Raw genomic sequence first — 25,979 nt, forward strand, 5'->3', positions numbered from 1 at the left:
AAATATACTATAGTTCCATTGCACGAGCCATGCTATTTAGGTATAAATGAATTTGAAAGTCTGTAGCTCTTTGCTATGCTCCCTGGTTACTTGAGATTTACTGTGAATGATAAGATAGGAAAAAGAGGAATAGATCTTTGAATGTTCTTGCTGCATTATGTTTAAATTTTACTAGTAAATGAAAACTGATGTGTGCATGAGTACACTGGAGGATGCTGAGGAGGTGGACTACACACCCCCTTGGTGCACACTGATGCCACAACTTGTGCGATTTCATACCAGCTCGGCCCTTCCTGGTTTGCAGGTTTAGTTTCTGAAACGCAGGGCAATCATCAGCACACAAGCGTATGTACGTCTTAAACCAGATTATGAAGATCTGATTCTTCCATGGACTTTTTTTTTTTTTCAAAAACAGAGAAGTAATTTAGACTCAAAAGTGTCACAAGCCTTTTGGAGAACAAAAGTTCTCTACCATCCATAACTGAGTAAACTATAAAAATGATTGAGCTACGGGCAGAACAGAAAGCGTTTTGACTGTCCTGCTCTGCGTCTGATGTTACAGCCGCGAGTATTCTTGTGTGAGGAAGCAGAGCAAACTCGCCGTTGCACGTGTGGCCCAGCAAGAGCAGGTGTGTCAACACTTGGAAGGCCCAAGGACAGATGTGGAAAACTTACAGACTTCGGTGGGACATGAGGCACCCACCTTCAGAACTAGAATTGAAGTTATTGGGGTCTTTGCCCAGATTTGAGCTCTTGATGGTGTTGGCTTATTTGGTTTGGACATTATCTTTGGGCTAGTGATAATTGTTGTTCTGTCTCTGAAAATGGACTGAAACAGGAAGGTCACCGCACTCCAGAAAAGCTTTAGGCAAAGCATTTCTCTTTCCCAGCTGTCCCTTAGCTGGGGTGCGACTCTTGATAGCATCTAAATTCGCTCTCTAAGTGGGGGCAGGGGAATTCGACGTGGGAAAAGCTTTTCTGCTCTCATAGTCTCATTTTGTGTGTTTTCCTTTTACCCTTACCTGCCTGCACATGTGTTTGTGTTGAATGCTGGCTGTGGGATGCGGGAGATGCCGTCTGTTTTCCTCGAGGAGGTTGAAAGAATTGAAATTTAAAAAAAAAAAAGTGTTGTGGAAATGAAACCATAATTGCCGCTTTAAATACATTAACTGCCATTTCTGGAAAAGAAATGTCAGGCTCTTTCTCACTTTGATCCATGTCCGTTTTCCCCTGAAGATATCTGCTTTTGTTCTCTCAGAAAAGAAAAAAGCCACAGCTATGAAACATTTGAAGGAAAACCAGATTTTCTGTGGCAGACTTGAAACAACAGTGACTCCTATTACTCACTGCATTACTTTTGTTTGTAAGAAATCGTCACAATAACAACAGTTAATAGGATCAGCTCCAAGTCAGACAGCTACCTTTAGAGTTTCCTGATTTCTGTCGTAAAATCAGCATTTTAACTTCTCTTATAAATTGGATATTTATTTGTATTGTACTATAAATGAACTAAGTGGACAATGTCAACATTCAGTAAAATATTAATACATCATTGAAATAAAATATATTAACAACAACAAAAACCCAAGGTAGTTATTTTTGGGGAAATCTGTAGATATTTGATGCAGACAACAAAAATGAACAAAATCATGTCTCCAAAGTTTCTAGTTTCACCTAGAATTTATTAATTTGACAATCCATTAAGCCATACTCACCCCACCCTCCAGCTGCTGGAAAGGTGATATTTTCCAGGTCAGCAGAACCGCTAGAGACAAAGTATGACTGGCTTTTCTTAGAGGGCCAAACCAGCAAGGCAGGTTTAGTTCTCTTGGCTATGAGGTCCTCTCCGAAAAGGAGACAGGTAAGTGGCCCCAGAGAATGTCCCTTCAGTATCAACGGAACCGAGAGACCCCCACTAGGATTTTAAATAGGGGTACATTCCTCAATTAGCTGCGAAAGGATGCGGATAAATGCTAATTATTTTACAATTTTACAAAAGACTTTCATCAGGACAAACAGATTTGGGGTGCGGGTCCCGATCATTGTGCTCATCTATAGTTCAAGGCAGCCTGGTACTTGGGCTCCGGAGATCCGTAAAGGGATGAGCTGCGAGAGTCAGCATCCCAGGCACCTGTGTTGGCTGGACAGTAGATCAGTCTTTGTGGAGAACTGTGGGCAGCGGTAGCCGTTCGCAGCGTCAGACGAGAGCTTCAGGTAATGCCCTTCATCAGAGCCTGGATTGACAGGCTGTGGAGAGCAAGTTGTTTCAGGTGCACTGCTTGCTCGCTAATCCTTCAGTGCCGTCTCCTCCAGCAAGTCAGAGGGACCCATCGGTAATGGACATCAGCCATTAAGCTCCTAATATTTGTCATCTATCAGGTTACTGCTTTGTTACTCCGAAGTGATGGATGGGTGCTGTTATGCCTTAAGAAAACAAAGCAATGCTATAAATATGCCCAGGCTTATAAGAGCAGCTGCTTTATTTCTTCCATGTCTTGAGAAATAAATGCAAAGTATTCCTGAAATGCTTGGCTTTTTATTTCAAAATGCAGACTGCAATGTGCTTTAGGTTAATGTTTGTAGTAGCCTAGAGTCCACATCAAACAAATTACTCTTGCAGTGTCTCTAGTGTGCTTCTCACCGTGTGCTCTGTGTTCTGATTAAAACAGGCCGGCTTGCAAGAACTGTTCCCTGAAGCCCTTTGCCCTCACGTGAACAGAAATCAAACAGGCTACCGAGGTGTTAAAAAAAAAAAAAAAAAACATGATTCTTAAGTAATTCCCCGTATTAGTTACTCTTGTGCTGCTGGATTTGTTTCTGCCGTCCCAGGAAGAAAGAATAATTTTAAGGACTCTTTGTTGTATTTCAGTAGGAAAGTTTTTTAGAAAATGATATGATCCCTAGTACTATTTTGTACACATTTACATTTGTTTTGTTGATGTGTTCGTACAATTGCCTGGAATCGTATACTCTCTACAAGGCTGGCTTACACATATACTTGCATCTTTTCCTAACTGAATGTCAATTTCTGCATTAATTTTTGAGCTCCTTTAACAATGTTGACCATGTTTCAAAGCATCCAAACACTGAACTGTAGAGCTAGCATACTTATATATGCTTTAAAATCATTGGAGTTTTCACATTCTGTTTGTTGTTCTTTTTCAAAATGCCATTGTGTTTCAGGGGTAAAGAAATAGTGACTGTCCTGAGGTGAGATGATAAATGAGTTCAGCCAGGACTTGAATAAATGCTGGCTCCTAACACCCACAGCCCTCCCCACTGCCTGTCAGGGTGTCCCAAGCAGAATATAGCTCAAAGTCTATTTTGCTGACTGTTATAATAGCCTCGATTTCTCTTCCTTTTTATCCACTGCTCCTGCCAATTAGTCAGGTACCCAAAAGCAGGTACCTCAGATTTTGTGGAAATACAGTTCCTTCGGGGCCTTGAATAAAGGCCAAGGAGCACCTTCCTGGTCCTTGCCCCACCGATACCGTGACTTTCATTTCCAGGGCTCTCGGGGTTGCTTCCGAAACCCTCAAGCAAGAAAAAAATCTTCTGGAGGACAGTGGCTGTGTGTGTGTTTATTTTACTACCATGGGCTCATAATTGCCAAGAGGCGAGGGGCCTCCTTCCATCAGCGCTAATTGCTGTGAAGGCCCGTGGGCTTCTACCAAGGCCTCAGCATTGCCTGGAACATTTCCTGTAAGGAGGCTGGAACCTGGGGTGCAGGGCTATGTGCCAAAGTCTTTCAACATTTCCCAACCCCCATCTTTATGCCATTTTTTTTTCTCCATTTCTAGATGGGCCTTTAAAACGTTTTTAAAGTTTCAGGAGCATCTAATGCAAGTTCAGGACCTAATCTGCGAGCGAGACTGAATCATCTCAGGACCCAGGAGAGGGACTTGTATCACGAGATTGTTGTAAAAATTAAGCTATTGATGAACTTAAACTCAACCTGCAAATGATATTCCTAGACATTCAGACAAAGTTAGGAAGGAGCTGGGGTGAGGTTGTGACAAGTCTTGATTAACCGTCGTATGGAGCTGTTTTAACAGGCGGTTGATTCTGAATGAACCTGACCTTACTACAGCAATATTACAGGATATGATTTTAGTGTGTGGCTTCTGAAGAAGATCACTACCTCTGACTTGCCCAGTGTTTAAATTCAAGTATTCAAACGTAAGCTTAAAAAAAAAAAAAAAAAAAAAAAAAAGGCCAGCATATATATTGTATTTGAAGAACAATATAGAGGCTTGAAACGTGCCAAACAGCGGGGAACAGGAATAACCTTTAACGAGACCTATTCTGGTGCTGGGTCCTTTATACACGTTACATTATGCGTTCTTGACAACAACCTTTGAGGTAGGTTTTATTGTCCCCATTTTATAGGTGGAAACCGAGGTGCCTGAGGTCCCACAGCTAATAAATAAACCCAGGCATGTCTGATTCCAGAGCCCAATCTCTCTCCTGTTCACCAGGGTGCCTTCCAAGAAGCAAACCCATGGCCAGGCTCTTAAATGACAAGAAATGTCACACTCATCCCCCAGAAATCGTGTCCAGAGGCACCACGTTCTTTTGTGACCAAAATGCCTCGCTCATCAAAGCAAAATTCCAGTATCTGTTTCCAGCGGGTCTCGGGTCACATGAGCCACATACTAAGCACTTAAGAAAGGCTTGCGAGACTTGTCCCCCACCCCAGCCTCACCGCGGTAGGACTGTGTAATAGAAACATGTATTATAGAAACGAGAGCTCAGAAATCCATTTTCCGCAGGTGTTACCTCTACGTGTCTGTTCTTGCAACACTCATTATTCTTCGTGCAGGGTGACTCCACCTGGCCCCCAGAATGTGCTTCCGTCAAAGGAATGCTTCCCTGTAGGAGCTAGGGTGCAGAGACAGCCGACTCGGGTAGAAGTTCAGCTGTTCAGGATCCTGACACACTGATCTACTACATAAACTGCTCTACATGCTGTAGCTTTAAACCACGTGACAAGGGCATTCTAGTAGTCATTTGTACTCCAGCAGTGCCTTTTGGTAAGAAGCTCCAACAGCTTTGTGGCTATTGTCTCAATAATCCTCTTGCCATACCTCTGAGTTGGTGAGGGGAACCAGATACATTTTCCCTTCACAGGCAAGTTACTCTCTGGGCGACTGGGAGAGGGGTGTGACGAACTATTAAATGCATGTTATGTTCTAACAGGCATTTTTTGTTTGCTTGCAAGTAGGGCTGGCTTGGTTGTGTTTTCTTGTCCAATATAAAAACCCAAGCAGAATCAGAATTCCATGGGAAAAGGCAAATCAGCACAAGAGTATGTGCTTTCCTGTGCTCAGTGGTTGAGTGTTCAGTGCGATGTCTGGAAGGAATGGTCAGGTCACAAGCGAATCTCACTGGTCTGTTCCTGAGATACCTTTCATTCCCCACAATGAAAGAAAAACGCATCTAGAATCTGTTGGACAACCTTTCCCTGACTATGACCCTTCCTGATAGCTCTTGAGGAAAAGAATTATTGAAATAACCAATTAACCTACCTTATAATATGGGAGTCTGGAATAGTGAGGACATAGGACATTTCATAGAGCATCTGAAATCAGTTTTCTTGGCAGCTATTGTGGTGTTGCACCTCTCTACAGCCTACGTAACTACTTTATTTGTAAAGACAAACTGCCTACTGTGTGTGTGTGTGTGTGTGTGTGTGTGTGTGTGTGTAACTCAGAAGTCTCTGATTTTCTCATCTGTAAACTGGAGATCATGTAGTGGACTCATGAAATAGGCGACAAGTTCCTTGCACACACTGAGTTCCCTGCATTCCCAACCCCACCTCTTTTTCCCTCTGATAGAGGGAAGGGGAACAGGAAGCCAAGTGACTCCAATCTGTGTTCTTGTACTCTTGCTTTTACTACTAGACATCAGCTGATTGGACTTAGCATGAGAGTCCATTCCGAGCAAGAGTGGCTATGTATGCTTCATGCTGGGCGTACCTGAGGTTACTGCTTCTAATGATGTCTTTTAGCCTTCATCGCTCTCACTGAAAAAGATTATGGTTGATCTTTAAGATGTCAGGGCACTGGTCATAGTAATCCCAGCAGTTAAGAATCTGAGGCAATGGGATTCTGAGTTCAAGGACAGCCTGGAAAAACAAGGTGGTCAGGTTAGCTCTGGAAAGTGTGCTTCCTAGGGGAGCTCCGAGGTCTCTTACACTGAGTCAATGTCAGAGAAGAATGAACTTGCAAATTTCTGCAACCTCAGGAATAAAAATAACCAGGGTCAACATTCTGGCGGTATGCAAATCCTGTAGGCTGCCCGGGTATATTTATTTCTATCAGAAACTATTAAACTTCCTGCTTAACAAGCCTGATTTAAAACACTATTTTTTGTGCTAGGAGTCAGTGGAGATCGAATGTGTTTATGGAATTCTGTGCTCAAAAATGCTACAAGCCACCTTAATATAAACATCAATCTTCTGTTAGGAACTCAAGTATGGTGCCTGGGCCCTATGCTTAAAACGGATAACTGTATCCACAAACTCCCTAACAATCTAGATAGCCATTTCGTTAGTTATGAGGAAACCTTTAACCAAAACAATGTGCAAAACTATGAGCTCTTGAATTTTCTTTCGTATTTTGATTCATTTCTCTTAAAAGTTGTTGACTGAGGACTGAACGTGATTTGCATTAATTTGTACTTGGTGTGGGAGAATAACATCAGTAAGCATAGATGTCTCCCCTGGTGAACTGGGCTTGATAACCACTCACAGACGAGTGTGTTTATTCACAACAAGGAAGTTCCAACACACTGCTGTGGGGGGTGGGGACCCAAATCTAAATGCTCTGACAAGGATAAGAATAGTTTTCACTACCTGTATTGCTCCTCCCACTCAGATAGTACACCTCTAGTGCCCAGAGACCCTTCTCAGCTCACAGTTTCTCCACTAGGAGAAACCAAGAGAGCAGTAACTAAGAAGCATCTCCCCAAGCCCTGTAGGGTGTACCCAGGGGACTCACCTCTCTCTTGCCGCACCCAGGAAAATGATGTCCACATGGATGAGTGCCTAGAGAAAGATGGGAACTTGGCACTCACAAGAAACCTACTTGAAACTAATAAATGGCTACCATTAGCTGCTTCGGGGACTCCGCCAGGAGGTGTGCCCATGAGCCACTTAGGGAGGATGTTGTGCCTCTCAGCGCTTCTACAACTGGCCCATTGCTTTCCCCAAACACTCTGTGTGCCACTCTTCCCCACCCTCATGGCTGGTTCCTTCAACAAATCTGGCCCACCCACAACTGTAGGTAAGGAATATTAGTTGTTCTTTTTCAGGTGGCTCTAAAGCAGATGTAGTCATCTAGCTTAGCTTATACCAGACAGGATGAAGGCGCACAAACTGTTGTTTCAAAGCACGACTCTAGCACATGATTTTCATTGCCTAGTTTGGCTTTGCAAAGTGAAGAGAAGGCATCCAACCCTAAGAATTGATCCGAGCAAGAGACGCCAGTGAGGGCAGGTATGGAGAATGTGGGTCCCTAGTGAAGGCTTCTTCCTTCTTCACTCACTCAGTGAAAACTGAAGAAAATGAATGCTTAAAATCCAAAGACCACAATAGAGATGCTTTAAAAATGGAAGAAAGAAAAACAAAGAAACATAATACCATCAACAAAAACAATGGTTTCCCAGTAACTGATTCCAGAGAAATGGGAGCATATTATCTGGCAATTAATTTGAAATAATTATTTTTAACAGACCAATAAAGCTACAAATGACTATAGTAAATGTCTTAATTAGGGTTTCTGTTGCTGTGATGAAACACCAAGAAACTTTGGGAAGAAAGGGTTATTCAGCTTACATTTCTACATCATAATTCATCATCAAAGGAAATCAGGACAGAAATTCAAGCAGAACAGGAACCTGGAGCCAGTAGCAGAAACAGAGGCTATGGAGAAGTGTTGCTTACTAGATTGCTCAACATAGCTTGCTCAGACTGCTTTCTTACAGCACCCAGGGCCATCAGCCCAGGGATGACATCATCTACAATGACTTGCCCCCCTCATCAATCACTAATTAAGAAAATGTCCTACAGGCTTGCATAAGACCTATCTTATGGAGGCATTTTCTTAATTGAGGTTTTCTCCTCTAAGATGACTTCAACTTGTGTGAAATTGACATTAAACTGTCCTGCACATTAAACAATTCAATATTATCAAGTAAACTATCCATACATATGAATTTCAACAGAAATTATGGAACTGGTGAATATAATAAATGCAATGAAAATTCAATGTACAGTTTCATCTGCAGACTTTATCAAGCAATAGAATATACAAGTTCAAAGTCAGGCTATTTAAAAATATTCAAAGTAAAAGGGAAAACAATAATAAAGGTTATGGGATCTGCAAACTACCACCTAGAGATTGACAAAATTTCAAAGGGAAGTGAGATTTTTTAGATACTATGCAAGTTGCTGGAAGAGAAGAGTCGTCAGTGGTCTTACCCAGCTGTGCACCCCACAAGCTACAAGAATAGCATGGAAAACCCTACCCGCTGGTGCAATGTGGGATGACTATTGTGTGGATAACCATCCACTTTCAGACTTTCTCTATAGGAAGGAACTAATAACTAGTCATGTAAACCTTGTCAAAAACTGTGGTTAAAGAAGTCAGAAACTTCAGGGAAGAAACTACTATTATTATTTTGGTAAATGGACAAGAAGTCAAACTGTCTTTTATTTTTTTAATTAATTAATTTATTTATTAAAGATTTCTGCCTCCTCCCCACCACCACCTCCCATTTCCCTCCCCCTCCCCCAATCAAGTCCCCCTCCATCGTCAGCCCGAAGAGCAATCAGGGTTCCCTGCCCTGTGGGAAGTCCCAGGACCACCCACCTCCATTCCAGTCTAGTTCAAACTATCTTTTAAATATATATATCTTTATGTGCCTAGATTAGCAATATTCACTGCCTTCTTTTTCAGTAGACAGTTGTTTTCACAGACTCACAAGTAGTGATGTAGAGAATGACTGTTGATTATATGTCCATAAACAAGGCTTCTACATTATTCCCAGTGCCAAGGCTCAGGGAGCATTGGAAAGCAGTTAGAAAAAATGTTAGCGCAAGAGGTTGTGAAGGACTGAAAAACTGTGTTTTCTGAACACGGCATGGCTGTCACACTTATGAACTCACTACAGATGTGGTTATTGGCATTTGACCTACAAAGATTGAGTCTGTCATCTGATCAGCTAAAGGAAGACTTCACCAAAAAATAAATAGATAGATAAATAAATAAATAAATAACACCTCAAAGTCAGAAACCATAATAAGCACAAGACCAGTAAGTTTACAGTGATAAAGACCTACAGTATAAAAAACTGAAACAAACTGGCACATTCTCTTCTCACAGTTGGACCCTTTACTATTGTTGGGTTGTATTCAAAGTGATTGTCACATTCAGTGCAATCCTTCTCAAAATTAAAATAATAAGATGTTAAAAGGCAGACATTACAACTGATAGCAATGAAATTCATAGCATCACATGAAGATATTTTAAGGCCCTATATTCCAATAAAGTAGAAAAATCTAGAAGACATGGACAAATCTTTAGATACATATAACCTATTAAACCAGGATAGGGAATATAAACAACTTAAGCAGAACTATAACAAGCAATAACATTGGAGCAGTAATAAAGTCTATAAAGTACAATAAGCCATGACCAGACAGATTTACTGTTGAGTTCTACCAGGCATTTAATGGTGAACTGACAACAATTCTCCCCAAATTATTCCATAAAATATAAAGGGAAGGAGTGTTACTAAATTCATTCTATGGAACTAAAGTTACTCTGATACCAAAGCAGTTAAGGACATAGTAAAAAAGAAAATTATAGAACAATCTCCAAAGAACATAGATGTGGAAAATTTCCATAAGATACTTACAAACTGAATCCAACAGCAAATTAAAAAATCTCATACACCATGGCCAAGTTGACTTTATACTTGGAAACTGAACAATACACTTTTGAATGACTTTACAAACTAAATTCAAGAACAGATCATGTTGTTTTTATTTATGGAATGCAAGGATGGTTCAGTACACACACAAATTAATAAAGATAATATATCATATAGACAGACAGAAACCACATGATAATCTCAAGAAGATACAAAGAAGGCTTTGGACAAAGTTCAACATCCCTTCATGGTAAAAGTTCTGAAAAGATGAGGACTAGCAGGAACATACCTCAACATAATAAAGTCTATGCATGAAAAACATATATCCAGCATTGCACTAAATGGGGGGAATTGTAAGCACTTCCTCTGAGATCAAGAGCATGATGTGTGCACCTAGGCTCTCCACTCTTTTACCACCTACTTTCATTAATAGAGTGCTCTAGTCTTAGCCAGCACAATAGAACAAGAGAAATAAATGGAATTTAAAATAGAAAAGAAATCAAATTATCTCTAGTCTGTTGGAGGAAGGCCACTTGTTTATACATATCAATGTAAATATCTATAGCAAATCTCCCTTTAAATGTAAACAACATTTATAAACAATATGTGAGAATATTGGCATAATTCTCTCCAAACTTCTTCCTGATTTTTGTTAGGCAAAGTAATATTTGAGGGTGTTCACAGTGAGCTTTCAGGGGATCTTGGTGCATCAAACAATATTAGTCTGGAATTAATCCACAGGTTCTCATCATCTGTGGAAACAAAAGAAGAACCTTTTTTCCAAAGCAACATATCCTTAGATCCACATTTTGAAATCAAGATATTTTTAAGATATATATGTTGGTTTAGCTTAGCAGTCCATACAATGAAATGTCTATTTATAGTTTGCTCATTCACAGTCAAAAAATTCAAAGAAAACTCAATAATATACATAATCTAGACTCTGTGTATTCTCCATCTTTACATGACTTATTTTTCTTTACTCATTTTATCTATGGTTCTCTGTATTCTGTCTCTTTAAAGAGTTTGTTTTATATTTTTAAACAATTTACTTCTTTTCCAACTATCTATACTCTTTTTATTCTCTCTCCTATGTACATTTATCCAACACTGTGACCCATTTAGAGGTCTTTTCCATCTGGATTTGTCTTTATTGTATATTTATAATGATTTTCTGACCAGGACTCCTTCTTAAAATGTTAAATGCTTCTTATGAGCTTAAGTGGAGCCATTGCCAGGGGAAATGTGGCACTGCCTGCTTGCCTCGCCCAGCCCGACATGGTGGAGCTGTTTGCTGCCTCTGGGAATGATGCACACAGCCCCATTTTTAGTCAGTCTCTGTTGCCATTAAGCAAGTTATAACACTCTGTTCACAAACCCCACTTAAATGCTCCATAGCCAGACTTCCAGAAAGAGTCAGAGTTCCCACTGGCAGCATGGCCCAGTAAGCCAGCATTTCAAAATGGTGCAGCATTTTTTCTGCTACTACTGAATCAGGAAAACCTTTCTTAAAGGAGCTGCAGCATGCTGCCAGCAAGAAAAGCCCATTCAAAAAAAAAATGTGATTAAATTTTGTTTTTTAGTGTCTAGAATTCCTTTCCAAGTTTTCTTAGGTTTACCATGGATTTAGTCAACCATGTTGGCACCAGTTTGTTGTAAGGAAGGCTGCTTGTTCATCCCAGCCAACCAGAACCAAAATAATCAACACAGAAACCATATTATTTAAATCACTGCTTTTCCCTTTAGCTCTAGTTTCTTATTGGCCAGCTCTTACATACTAATTTAACCCATTTCTAGTAATCTGTGTATTGCCATGTGGCAATGACTTACCGGGTAAAGTTCTGACATCTGTCTCCAGTGGGACTACATGGCTTCTTCCTCACTCCTCCTTCTTTCTCCCAGCATTCAATCTAGTTTTCCATGCATAGGTAAGTTCTGCCCTGCTATAGGTCCAAAGCAGTTTCTTTATTCATTAATGGTAACCATGCCATACAGAGGGGAATCCCACATCACTTGTCTTACCAAAAATAGGGGTAAAAATCTAAATTTAACACAGGAGCACAAAAAGTCCTGAGTGATCCTGAGTAAGAAGACTAGAGGTATTCCGTTTCAAGTTATGCTATGGAGCTGTAGTATTAAGAACAGTGTGTTACTGACACAAAAATAAACAGATTAATTGAATAGAACAGAGGACCCAGAAATAAACCCACACACCTATGGGCACCTATTTTGTTTCTTACAAAAGTGTCAAAATATATGTTGAAAATGTAGCCTCTTCAACAAGTAGTGCTGGGAAACTAAATATCCATGTGCAGAAGAATGAATCTAGAACCTGTCCTCTCCCCCTGCACAGAAATAAACACAAAGATATTAATGTAACACTTGAAACTGATAAAGAAAGTCACAGGGTGGGAGGGAATTCCAAGACAGCTCTGGAAGGACTTCCTGAATATATTTCCAGTTACTCAGGAAGTAATTCCTAAATTTAACAGAAAGGATTTCATGAAATGAAGACTTGACTGCACAACAGAGGTGAGAGATCATCCCAGGTGAGTGGGAGAAGAGCCTTCTGCAGTTGTATGTAACACGGGGGAAATATCTAGAATATTTAAGCAAGTATAAAAAATAGACAGCAAAAAGAAATAAACAACAACAACAAAATGAATGGTCATGTCTCAAAAGATAAACTACAAATGGCCAGTTGACACTTGAAAAAAGAAAACTGTTTAATGCTCATCAGGAAAATACAAATCAAACTACACTGAATTCCATCCTGCCCCTGTCAGAGTGGCTATGACTTTTTTTTTAAATGGTGAGGATGTGGAGAAAATTAACTTAATGCACTGTTGGTGGAAATGTGAACTCGTGTAGTCACTGTGGAAATCAATGCAGAGGTTGATCAAGATATGCAAATGTAATGGTTGTATGCTTCAGCTATATGACTCCAATAGGGATATGGGTCAGTATACTATAGAGGCATAAGGAAATTTTGCCACTACCTCATCAACTGCTGCACTCAGGAGAGTGGATCCTGCACCACCCCAGGGTAGCACAGAAGAACTGTCGCTGTGGTGGGGATGCCTGCAAGCCAGCCCTGAAGACAGGAGAGTGGAGAGCTAACCCCATGGTCTGTCTTATGGTGGTGTGGGTGAGGGAAAGATGCCCCCCATGCTCCTCCCCTCTTACCCCCTCACCTACTGGAGGCTGGTGATCGCTGATCCTGCCCCTCACCAGATGCAGCCCTTGGGAAAGTAGGTCCTGCACCTTGCCCAGACATCACAGTAGTGCTGATCCCATTGACAGAGGTGTTCGGGCACCTGAGACATGCATGAGAGATCTTGCCTCACTTCTCATCTGCCATGTGATGAAGTGGGCATGACCTCCCCTTCTCTTACCCCTCAACACCTGTGGCAGATAAGTGAGCTGGCCATGAAGTCATGAGAGTGGGAAAATTGGTACTGCATCTCCTGCCCACCCCCTCACCACCCACCCACACACACACCCACACACACACACACTAGCAGCACTCAGAAGAGCAGCACAATAGAGCTGACTCTATTGACAAAGGTGCAGGTAAACTGGCCTGGGGAGCATGCGAGAGGGAGACCCCACCCCTCCATCTGCCATGTGGTGGCACGGGTGAGGGAAAAAGTGCCCTTTCTCCCCTCATCCCTTGCCAGCTGTGGCAGGTGAAAGAGCTGGTCCTGCCCCTCCCCAAGTGCAGCAATTCTGAGAACAGGCCCTGCACCTCGCCAGGGCAAAACAGTGTAGCTGGCCCCAGTGGTGTGAGTGCAGATGCCCACCAGAGCATGTGAGAGCAGAAGTACTGGCCCCGCTCTTTGCTTCTGCTACATTAGGTGAGCTACCTGGGGCAGTGCTGGAGAGCTGGCACTGATGGTGATGAGGGAAAGCTGGCAGGCTGATCAACCCAGCTGCTACCCAGACCTAGAACCAGGATTACAAGGTAGCCCACCCCAACACCCACCTCATCTATGAACTGCTAGAACAGGTGAAGGGGCCGGACCTACAGATCCAAAGCTACAGGATCTCCGTGACACAAGATAACATAGAATATCCAAGAGGAGTCCCAGGGAGGGCCCAGTATTGATAACATAGCAGTTCATCAAAGGAAATCCGACAGGAACTAAAGCAGGGTAGGAACTTGGAGGCAGGAGCTCTTGCAGAAGCCACTGAGGAGTGCTGCTTTCATGGCTTGCCAGCTTTCTTAAAGAACCCAGGACCACCTGCCCAGGGCTAGCACCACCTACAATGGGCAGGGCCCTCCCCCATCAATCACTGATTAAGAAATGCCCTACACACTTTTCTATAACCCTATCTTAAGCAGGCAGTTCCTTAGCTGAGGTTTCTTTTCAAGTTGACATAAAACTATCTGACACAAAGGACTTAACTTAAAACTGAAGTTGTAAAACTCCTGAAAGAAAATATGGAGGAATCTCCTTGTTTGAGCAATTAATTTGGGGGCACAGACAACAAAACAAAAACAGTGAGACTACGTCAAATTAAGAGATTTCTATACAGCGAAGAAAAAACCTTACATGGAAAAGCAACCTAAGGAATTTAAAAATTATATATCCAAAAAGAAATTGGTGTTTTAAAAATACATGAACTTTACATAATTTAGTATCACAAAAGGCAAAGGATTGCAACAGATATTTTCAAAAGAAAAAAAGGCACAAAGAGACCAACAGATCTTCGATCTCGGTGATCCTCAGGAAAAGCAAATGAGACCACGATGTCACCTTATACCTGTTAGGATGGTTGTAATCAAAGAACCGAACGTGGGAGGTGTTGTGAGGATGTGGAGAAAGGGAAACCTCTTCGTTGTTGGTGGAATCCGAGTGATGTAACCATTATGGAAACCAAGACGAGCGCTCCTCAGAAAACTTAAGATGAGCTCCCATGTGATCCACCAATTTGCCCTTCAGGTACATATCCAAAAGATGGAATTTGGCACCAGAAAGATGTCTACATTCTCATGTTCTTTGTGATAGCCCTTAACAACAGCCAAAGTTTATGTATTTATGTGTGACTTATATACATGCATATGTATACATGTGGAAAATTATCTAGCGTTGCTGGTTAATCTTCATTAACTGAATTTAGAATTACCATGGTAATATACCTTTGTGATCTGGTTAGAGTTAAGACCCACCCTCAATGCCCAGAGCACCATCCTATGGACTGAGGTCCCAGACTGAATAAAAGGGAGAAATCAAGCTTCCTTGTTGGCTTATAAAAGAGTTCCGCAATAGCCCAGCGTAGAGTATAACAAAGGTTAATTTATTTAGGGATAAGCTCACAGAAAGAGTAGCGATCAGCAGTCCTCTGCATGCACTGGGACCTGGAACCTAATCTAGCAGAGAAGAGGTCAGCAAGCACTTTTATGTCTGTGTTTATAGTACATGAGACCACGCCCAAAGTGGCCCAGTATCTTAAAGGCTATTGGCTGAAGGAGTTCCCCTCGCACTTCCTGACCACAGAAGCAGTGACCAGCTGCCTGTTGCTCTTGCTGTCAGGGCTGAAGCTGCTCTAGCTTCTGTGGTGTCTTCTGCATGTCATGGACCACATTTGCAAACTGCGAGCCAGATAAGTGTTTTTGCCAGGTACTCTGTCATAGCAGTAATGAAAATGCAAACGAAAATCCTAAAAACAAAAGAAGAAACTTCTACCATCTGTGAGAACACCAATGAACCTAGAGAACATTTTGCTTAGAGGAACATGTATAACTCAAAATAACAGTTACTTACTTACACATAGTGTGTACAAAGTCCATAAAAAGCAAGGGATTCAGCAATAGTCTTGAGAGGTAGGCATGTAAGGGAGCTTGAGAAATTTTGGTCAAATGGATTAAATTCCTGTTATAACATGAGCAAGTTCTAAAGACTTCACACACAGCATTTAAACTGTAATTAGAGATCTTATGTCATACACTTAGGATTCCCTAAGAGTGTAGAGTTTAGGTCTTCACACTCACACACACAATAACTATATGCAAAGATGGATACTTTAATTAGCTTGATCATAGAAATCATTTCACAATGTATTGGTTATGTTATATCATGTTTAGGCATGTGTTTGACTTTTCTGTGAAAGTATATTAGATGCAAACATGTACCTTTAGATGGTGCCGAGATCAGAATCCCTGGGTACGACTACATGAGAAAATGAAGTAGAGTCTAGCAAAGCCAAAAGATGTATTATTAATGTTGGCTGTGTTGAAAATTCTTTAGTCAGTAAAATGCAAACAGGGTTAAAAAATGCAATTGCATTCGTGGTATATTTTATGCTGTTTCCTGGGATGTTTCCAATGTGAACATTTCGACATATATTTTGGAGACATCACTCCTATATTTATTTCGCTCCTAGAATTTGGTGGAACTGCATATTTTGTAGGAAGAATATTGAATTACATACATTGGATTCTAGTTTAGCACATAAGAGGTAAAGGTATCAACTGACTTGACCCAATATACCATTCTGATACAGAGGATAGCACCAATGGTTTTACTTCTGGCTCGTTGTTCTTCCCATCTCCTAAGCTCTTTCCAAAAGTAATCACTGTGTCCACCCCTCCTTGAATCCTCATTCTTATTTTGGGACATTTTTCTAGCTACTCCCTGAACTTTCATGCTATTATTACCTCAGCCGTTTAGCCAGTCATTGCTTGTGATAATGATCCTCCCTCCTCCCCTCTTCCTATTCCTTCCCTACTCCTCCCCTTCCTCCTCCTCCTTCCTTCTCTATATTCTTTCTCCCACTTCATCTTCCTCCCTTCATCTTCTTTGTTCATCTTCCCCTTTCTTCTTCACAGTCTTCTTCTCTGTCTCCCTTCACCCTCTCATTCCCCAAGGCCCTCTCCCTCCTTCCTTGGGTCCACATGAGAGACATCACCATTTCTTTTCCTTTTCGCCATTCCATTGCCATTTCCCTTGTCCAGAAGTGTGTACAAGCTGAGCTTCTTGTTGAATTTTAACTCAATTCAGATTAAAAACTCCCCCACATTTTTATTCATCCTTCCAATGAACTCATGTGTCTCTGAGTTAGATAACCTTGATTGCACTGCGTTGCTATCACCATGTCTTGACTCATCTTTCTGCTTTGAATATCCTTTCCCCTCCTCTACAGTCTCTCTTATTTCCTCAGTCCAGATCAATCTCCCACCAGAACTGAGATTTGGTGAATGGCTTTGTCCTCACCAACCTTAAGACATAGACCAGCTTTGCAGTTACAGTCACCAGGGTTGGAACATAGGGGTTAGGTATGCAGCCCTAGCAGAACAGTGTCAAGCTCAATGTTCATGAAGTATAGACCTCTCTAAGTCTTCTGTTTGTATGTGTGTGTACGTACACATGTGTGTGTTGGGAAAGTGTAGGGGAGAACCAGCCAATCACCTTGCTAGCAGGGGCGGGGTCCATAATTTTCATTAGGAGGAGAAGCAGGTAGAAATGTAAATCTAGCAGTGTTTACCTTTAAGCTGTTCCCAATGGTAAGGGGGACCTCTGAATTGAGTTTCTACCAATAATAGAAACAGTAATCAAGAAGAGGAGCATGTTCTGGTAGATGAGAGACTATGTTATGTTGTGAATAATAATGAGATCTGATATGTTCCCAATATGTGAAAAATATGAGGGGTAAGAGGAAATCAAGGGAGAGAAGAAAAACAAAAAATAAGATAAAATAATTCATAAAATGCTAATGCCAAAAGTCCTAGAGAGCCACTGAGTAATTGAAGTCAGGAAAGTGAACACTTTTCACATTTATATTTGAAAGCACCATGTTGTGTTTAGGACTCACTATGATTCAGGATGACCCCACCTTGAACACTTTAACTGAACTATAACTTACGTGTAAAGACACTATTTTCAACTAAGGTCTAACTCACAGATATTAGGAGTTAGGGCCCAGACACTGTGGCACCATTATTCACCAGCCAGTTTAGTTCCACATTGAAAGGAGACTAAGTCAGGGTTTAGGTGAACCTGGCCTGAAAACGCTGGTAGAGAGAAGTGTACTCTTACAGGGGAGAGGTCTTCAATGCTCGGCAACAGGATATGTGACAGTCAACAGATTTCAGAGATAAGGAGTCCTGATGGTAAAAGATACCTTCCCCGATAACCTGTATTTACTCTGTGAAACAGAAGCCAAGATTATCAGCTCAGAGTAAAGAGACAATTTTAGAAAACTGGCATGAAGTTTACAAACGGCACCTTTAAGAATGGGTGAGATAAAAGTGGAACATCATTAAAGACCTCAGGAGTCCCTGAACTTCCGGCTGGTGCACGTGATGGTGCACAGCTCTCTGGGTCATGTTGTTGTTCCCAGTGGTTTTAGAGCAAAGAACTCAGTTGGTGGGAAACATGACATACTTGTGGGTTCAAAGGAGTGGGATTATGAAGTTATTTCTTCTATCAAAAGCAACTTACAGATTTCAAGCAGTCCCCATCAAAATCACTGTGCTGTTCTTCTCAGAAATAGAAAATAACAATTGGATAGACAAAACAATCCTGAGCAAAATGAAAAAAAAATGCTAGAGGCAACACCATACTCGATTTTAAGTTATAAAGAGTCATAGTAACAAAAAGCAGATGTTTCTGGCAAAAAATAGGTATGTAAGCAGACCAAACAGAAGATCCAGATATAAACCCACAGAGCTATTGGCAACTCATTTTGGACAAGATGCCAAAAAAGAACATTGAGGGTTAACAACAACAATAACAAAAAGACAGCCTTTTTGACAAACGGTGTTGGGAAACAGGATATCTAACGCAGAGAAGAATGGAGCTAGATGCCTATCTGTCACCTTCCACAAAAACATCCACTATAAATCCATCAAATGCCTTACCAAAAAACCTTAAACTCTAAAATTTTTAGAGGAAATAAATAGGGAAAACACTTCAAGATGCAAGCATGGAAGGGATTTTTATGAGTAGGATTCTAGTCACTCAGGAAATAATGCCAACAATTGGCAAATAGGCCCTCAGAAAACTAAAAGGCTCTGTACAGCAAAGGAAAGAGTGACATGAAGAGAAAATCTGCAGAATGGGGGCAAATCTTTATCAACTGTATCTGATAAAGGGTTAATGCCTAGACTACAAAGAACTCAAAATGCTAATCAACACAGATCAAACAACACAACCCAATCAATAAATGAGCAGTTTGCAAGGGTGAAGTCCAAATAGCCAATAAGAATGTCAAAGACTCTTCAACCACACCAGCCGCCAGAAAGATGCAAATCAAAACCACACTGAGATGCTGTCTTACCCCAGCCAGAATTTCAGCCACTAAGAAAACAAGAACAAATTCTACATTGGATCTAGACAAAAAGGGCATTTATACACTGCTGGTGGCAATCCTCACTAGTCTAGCCACTGTGGAAGACAGAGTGGATGTAACAAACAAACAAACTAAACTAAAACTCAATCTTCCTTGTGACCCAGCTATTCCACTATCGGCTGTTACCTAAAGAGTCCGAGCGGACATATCATAGAGACACCTTCACAGCCATGTTTATTGTCGTGCTAGTTGTAGCCGCGGTTATGGAACCAACCTAGATGTCCGACAACAGAGGAACAGATATGGTCACAATTAAATGTTTACATTATGTCATTTTCAGGAAAGTGGCTGCAACTGGAGATAGTCATAGTAAGTGAACTAAGGTAGTTTCAGAAGGACAGATCACATGTGTTTTCTCTCACTCATCATCCCTAGAGTTTATGTAGTCACATAAAATCATATATCTCTATATAAAATGAAAGTAGAAGAGAAATTGTCTAGGAGAACAAAGGGGACATGTAAGAGGAGGAAGTGGTGAGGAGAAAAAGAAGAGAGGGGATACAGAATGAATATGCTCAACCTACAATACAGATCTGTATGAATGATTTTTTAATTATAGAAATTAAATTTATAAGTGGTCTACATTAAAAATTTTTAAAGAATTGATAGGTTGGGGTTTATGCCATAAAAAGAATAGGAGAATATGCAAAAATAAGAGAAAAGAGAAGCTGACAAGAAGTTCCAGTAGTGCTGGATAAGTGGAAGAGAAGAGAGGAGCTAATCCAGATGAGGGTGAAAGGGCAGAACAGGGCAGGAATATGCAACAGTAGCCTTTCTTCCTCCAGGTATCTCTGTTCTAAGCGATACAGTGTCTAAGCCCTGGGCATGGGTTGCTAAACTGGGGTGGTGGTAACGAAATTTAATCTATCATAGAAATATTCACCATGACTGTTGGATAGAGGCATGTGGTGGGGGACACTGTTACAAAAACAGCTGATACTGCTCCATGAAGTGTGGATAGCCTGCGGAGAAGTCACCGTCGCCACAAACACCAGGAGAAAGCAGAGTGACAGCCCTCCCTCCCGCTTGAGAACAGGAGAAAACAGTCACTTCGTAATTGTTCATTTGTGGAATATGAAAGTCTTATGGGGGAATGAACACTAAGCATGATATTTGTATATATGAAAACATCACATTAGACCAAATAATCTGTGCAATCAATTTGCATTAATTTATAAAAACACTTTAGAGACTGTATTTATTACTATTATGTTGCTGGGATAAAATAACACCACCAAAAACAATTCATAGAAGGATGAGTTGATTTGTGACTCCCATTTCCAGAGGGAGGGCCCACAGCAGTGCAGGAGGCGTGGTAGCAGTGACCAGAGCAGGAACTGGAGAGAGCAGATGTTCAAGCACCAGTGTGAAGCAGAGAGAGTGAACTTCCTCCATTAAGGCTGCACCTCCCCATCAACTCCCCAAACAGTGCCACCAAGCAAGAACCAAGTTTTCAATTATGAGAGCCTATAGACGATAATTCTCATCTAAACCACCACAGTGTCACAACCAGTAGGGAGAAGAACGAGTCAGGAATGTTTGTCACTTGAGGTGAATCTTGAAAGACTAAAGGTTTACATAAACACAGACAACAAAAACAAAAAATGTAAGAAAGAAAAGGATCTCCGTCTTTTTGTTGTTGTTGTTTTGGTTTTAGTTTTGTTTTTTGGTTTTTGGGTTTTTTTCCAAGAAAGCGTTTCCTCTGTGTAACAGCCCTGGCTGTCCTTGAACTCACAGAGATCCGCCTGCCTCAGCCTCCTGAGTGCTAGGGTTAAAGGTGTGACCCACCACCACCCTGAGCTATGTATTGGGAGTCAGGGTTTCATGACATCCTGCCTTCCAACTCTGCTCTCATAGCTCTTCCAGCAACCGTCTCTTCTTGCAGTAGAGACGTTCTCCTCCTCTGGGCAGCCCAACACCAAAACCAATCTCTCTTCCCATAAGCAAATTCCACTGTTTTTAACTTATATACTTGGCATGTAAATTAGCTGTAAAAGCATGTTTTCAAGATTGCTGAACAGACTTTACATCCCTGGCTGTTTTAAATGGTTCTATATGACAGTCCAGTGATGAATCTATTTAAGTAGCCAAATTTAATCATAGCCTGAGTATCCACTCCTCTTCCCCTTTTTCTACTGTTGATTCCTGAACTATCGCCAAACTGAGCATCCTGGTTTTTATTAATTCTATAAGAATCAATTTCTGTTCAAACAGTTTTCTGGAAATAAGCTATTGTACAATGAATATATGTAACTCTTGTGTGAATAATAAGATCGATATACCTGATAGCTGTTGTTGTATTTATTTATTTTTTTAAAGATTTATTGATTTATTATGTACACAGTGTTCAGCCTCCATGTATGCCTGCAAGCCAGAAGAGAGCACCAGATCTCATTACAGATGGTTGTGAGCCACCATGTGGTTGCTGGGAATTGAACTCAGGACCTCCGGAAGAGCAGCCGTGCTCTTAACCTCTGAGCCATCTCTCCAGCCCTGTTGTTATATTTATTAAAGCTCTTACACTACAAAAACAAAATAATATTGCACATGAATCCCACTGGAGTAAATTTAAAATGATATAGCTTCATTAAGATAGTTTAGATGATGGTTATTTCTAGAAACGTCAGCATCTTTTATTTTGCAGTAGTTTGTGAGATACCATGAGGTGACAGTTACCACAACCCAACATGTGTCACAAAGGAAAAGTGGTTAGCAGCCTCAAAGGCCTGAAGGTGACCTGAATTCTTATTTCAACTGTTGGGTTTTTGTCTAAAATTTGACTTTAAAATAAACAACATTAATTAGTAATATGAGTATAGAATCTTCTGTCTATCCTACAATTTTGCAACCTAGAATAGTTACTACTAAGATCCCTGGAGCTAACTCACCATCCTCTTCCTCACTTTGTCTGCTTCTTAAGTAGTGTCTCAAGTAGTGCTTGAGAAAGAGCAATGTTTGTTAATATATAATCTGAGGCGATTGATAGAAACCTACGATATGATCAGAGGAATCAAGATCATGTACACCTAGAGAGTAATTAATTATATCTTTAGAATGTACACATGTTGAGTTCTTTCTATATATAAAGCACTTGCTAAATTAAACAACCAAATCTTTTTATGTACAGAAACTTGGAGACTAATAGAGAGCATTACGAGAAGAACACAAATCACTACAATAAATGGTCAAAAGTGACAGGCTGCTTAAGGAACACATAGAACACCTGCCTAGAGTTCCCTCTGTAAGGGGAGGAGGGAGGACGCCACTGGAGCTGGCCGCTGTGAGGTTTGGAGGCAGACCTGCTAACCCAGAATATCCACAAATGCCCCCCATAGAGGCCCTGAACTTGCCCCGATTTATTGACGAAGCCAATGAACATCTTTGAACCCCACCACACTTCTGTCTTTCTCCACTGTGGTGAGGGTGGGGTAGGGGCACTATGTTTGTGATATGATGGTGAAAACTTTGCCTTGGGACCACAAAAAAAGTTGCTAGGTAAGTTCTTCAGCTTCTCTCAGTCCCCTTATCTGCCACACATCGACAATAGAATGTTGTGTCAGGGGTTATCCCTAGGACTAATGAAAGCATGTCCCTGGGCTCTGGAAGACTTGTGTTTTCTATCTGTGGCATTGTTCTTCTGTCAACACACGAATCAGAAAACTGTGAAGGAATACAGTTTTAATGTTTCTATAAAAATATATATTATTGGCGGTCTCTCCCCGAGATCCACTGCCCTTTGGTACGGACAGAAAGAACAAGTAGCAACTTAACAGGAGGAGAATGGCACTGAGGCAGATTTCTAGCAACAGGTGCTTCGGGGGGCTCCAGAAGGTCTCTGAACATGACAGTGTTGAGCTGAAATGTAAAATGAGACTTGCTGTCTACCTGCCTCCACAGGCAGAGAGTGCCAAGTGTCCTGCACTCTACTGGCTGTCTGGTTTAACTTGCACAGAACAAAATTTCATAACCAAGTCTGGCTTTCAGCAAGCTGCCTCAGAACACGGCCTTGTCGTCATTGCTCCAGATACCAGTCCTCGTGGCTGCAACATCAAAGGAGAAGATGACAGCTGGGACTTCGGCACTGGTGCAGGCTTCTACGTGAATGCCACTGAAGACCCCTGGAAAACAAATTACAGAATGTACTCTTACGTAACCGAGGAGCTTCCACAACTCATAAATGCCAATTTCCCAGTGGACCCACAGAGGATGTCTATTTTTGGTCACTCCATGGGAGGCCACGGAGCTCTGATTTGTGCTTTGAAAAATCCTGGAAAATACAAATCTGTGTCAGCATTTGCTCCAATTTGCAACCCAGTGCTCTGTCCTTGGGGCAAAAAAGTTTTTAATGGATATTTGGGACCAGATGAAAGTAAATGGAAGGCGTACGATGCAACCTGTCTCGTGAAGTCCTCTTCAGGTTCCCAGATTGACATATTAATTGATCAAGGAAAAGATGACGAGTTTCTTACAAATGGGCAGTTACTCCCTGATAACTTCATAGCTGCCTGCACAGAAAAGAAAATCCCTGTTGTTTATAGGCTACAGGAGGGTTATGATCATAGCTACTACTTCATTGCAACCTTCATCACCGACCACATCAGGCATCATGCAAAATACCTGAACGCATGAAAAGCTTCAGGTGGAAGAATCTCATAGGGATTATAAACCTTGGACTACACGGAATTGCTCAGTAAAAGATTTGGGGTTTCCTCTCAAAAGATCATCCTCCTGCAGTTGAATCACTTTTCTGAATAAAGATATCAAACTTTCAAAAAAAAAAAAAAAAAAAATATATATTATTTTGTCAATCACCGTTGTTCTTAATTTTTTAAAAAAATCTTATCTCTTTGGGACAAAATAATAAATAAATATATTTTCATTTATAAATTATCTAAAAGAAATATTCAATAATTGCACGTTACTTTAATTTTAAGACTTTCTAACACGTTCCCTCTGAGATCGCCGGAATCTAAGACTGAGCCAAGCTTAGAGCGTGGGTCCATCACAGAGTCTTTCTCTGATTCGCCGATTGCTTACCCTTTAGCGTTCTTCCCAGACAAATGCTCTCTGACCGGACCTTGGTGATGCGGATACTTTACACAGCGAGCTTCCTACCCCAGCACTGTCTGCTAAGACTAACATATCACTCAGCTAAGAAGATACAAACATTACCCTTGTTTAGCTACCCAGTGACTGATTTTTTTTTAATCCCAAAATCTGTCATCATACATACAACCAGGCAAAGTATTCAAAGTTTATTTTGAAAGAACACAAAATCCCTCAAGAATGCCGGTGGATGTGAAATTCTTCTTAGTGTGCTGGTAAACATAAAATATCTTTTCTTAGCAGAGCACCTCAGCAAGAAAAGGCTTTTTAACCTGCTTTTTCTCCTGAACATGTTTGGCAATTACAGTTTCTTAGTTCACGGTATCATTTTCTCACTATGCACAGTGAAGGCAGCGATTCACAGAGACAATCGCTGTCCTAGTTTTAAGTGGGTTTTTCTTTGCTTTTCCCCTGCAACAAAGGAAGATGCAGTTTATGATGGTTTCCATTCCCAACAGCAACCTGGATTTCTCACCCCAAATTATGTAACACCGAACTGCCAGAGAGCTATGCAGGAGACTCTTGGTATTTGCAGATTTAACACTCTAGGTTTTGAATATTTGCAATCGACCATGAAGGTTTGTGATGTGTTAATTGGCAGTTTTGCTGAGGTTCAAATTCGAATCATATGTACTTTGAACCTAGTGAGTGACTGAAGAACTAGTGCAAGCCTTGCAGCCATGCAGCCTCCCTCGCCACTCAGGCTTTTGTTGTTGTTGTTGTTGTTGTTTTGTTGTGTTGTTGTTGTTGTGTTGTTCTCTTCTCCTGAAAGACAGCATTTCTTAAGTGATTAAAATTTGGTGTCTACGAAAAATGAAACAGGTCCTATATGAAAGATTAAACGTAAAACTTTTAATGACATTTGCTTGGTTTGGGGAAATGATGTACCATACAATATGTGTGTCTCAGCAAAAATTATTGGAAAATCCAGAAGACTAGATGAATTCCTCCATAGGCGAGGATTTGGAGATTTAGTTTTTCATGTTTTTGGATTTATCCTTTGCAAACAGCAAGACTTTCCAGATTTGTACTTCGGAAGCTCTGGATGTGGTTTTGAAGGACTAGAAGATTTTTCTGGCTTTGATACAATTGAAATATGTCCTCTGAGCCTCAGACAAGAGTCCCCTCCGTTCTCACGAGGGCTCTCCGTGTGTGACTGTCCTCTAAGAGCCCCACCAGGCTCATGAGGTATGCATCATGCCACCACAGTCCTAACGCAGCCCATACTAGGAAAGAGTCTTAGATTCTGCCAAGCTTTCCTGTTGCCTGACCCTGAAGGAGACCCTGCACCCACAAGCTGCTCTGAGCTCAGACTTTTGCTGCTCGTCCATCAGCATAGATCAAACCAGGGAGAAGCCAGTGGCCCAAAAACCACACTGTGTGTGACAATATGTTCTTGTGGTATGTGCCAAAATAAGAAAACGGGTTTTGCAAGGCTCATAATCTACTTAAAAGTCTATTATTTGTTAATGTATGTTGTGTCAAATATATTTTCATGAAACAACAGATAGCAGTCAGCGGTTTGAGGTTTTATTGTTTCTTATTTGGTGAGATTAAAACCTGCTAACTTTACATAAGTGCCC

General features: G+C 41.0%; 2 protein-coding genes across 2 annotated transcripts in view; both read left to right on the forward strand.

The window, feature by feature from the left end:
- Positions 1-25,979, forward strand: part of Slc25a21 (solute carrier family 25 member 21) — a 487,785-nt gene that overhangs the window by 378,094 nt on the left and 83,712 nt on the right. The gene's annotated exons all lie outside the window — the stretch shown is intronic.
- Positions 23,005-24,062, forward strand: LOC130882566 (S-formylglutathione hydrolase-like). Its single transcript, XM_057782795.1, has one exon. It carries the CDS (start codon positions 23,071-23,073, stop codon positions 23,917-23,919), a length of 849 nt encoding a protein of 282 aa, XP_057638778.1. The 5' UTR covers positions 23,005-23,070; the 3' UTR covers positions 23,920-24,062.

Source organism: Chionomys nivalis, chromosome 10 (genome assembly GCF_950005125.1).
Source record: "Chionomys nivalis chromosome 10, mChiNiv1.1, whole genome shotgun sequence".
NCBI lineage: Eukaryota > Metazoa > Chordata > Mammalia > Rodentia > Cricetidae > Chionomys > Chionomys nivalis.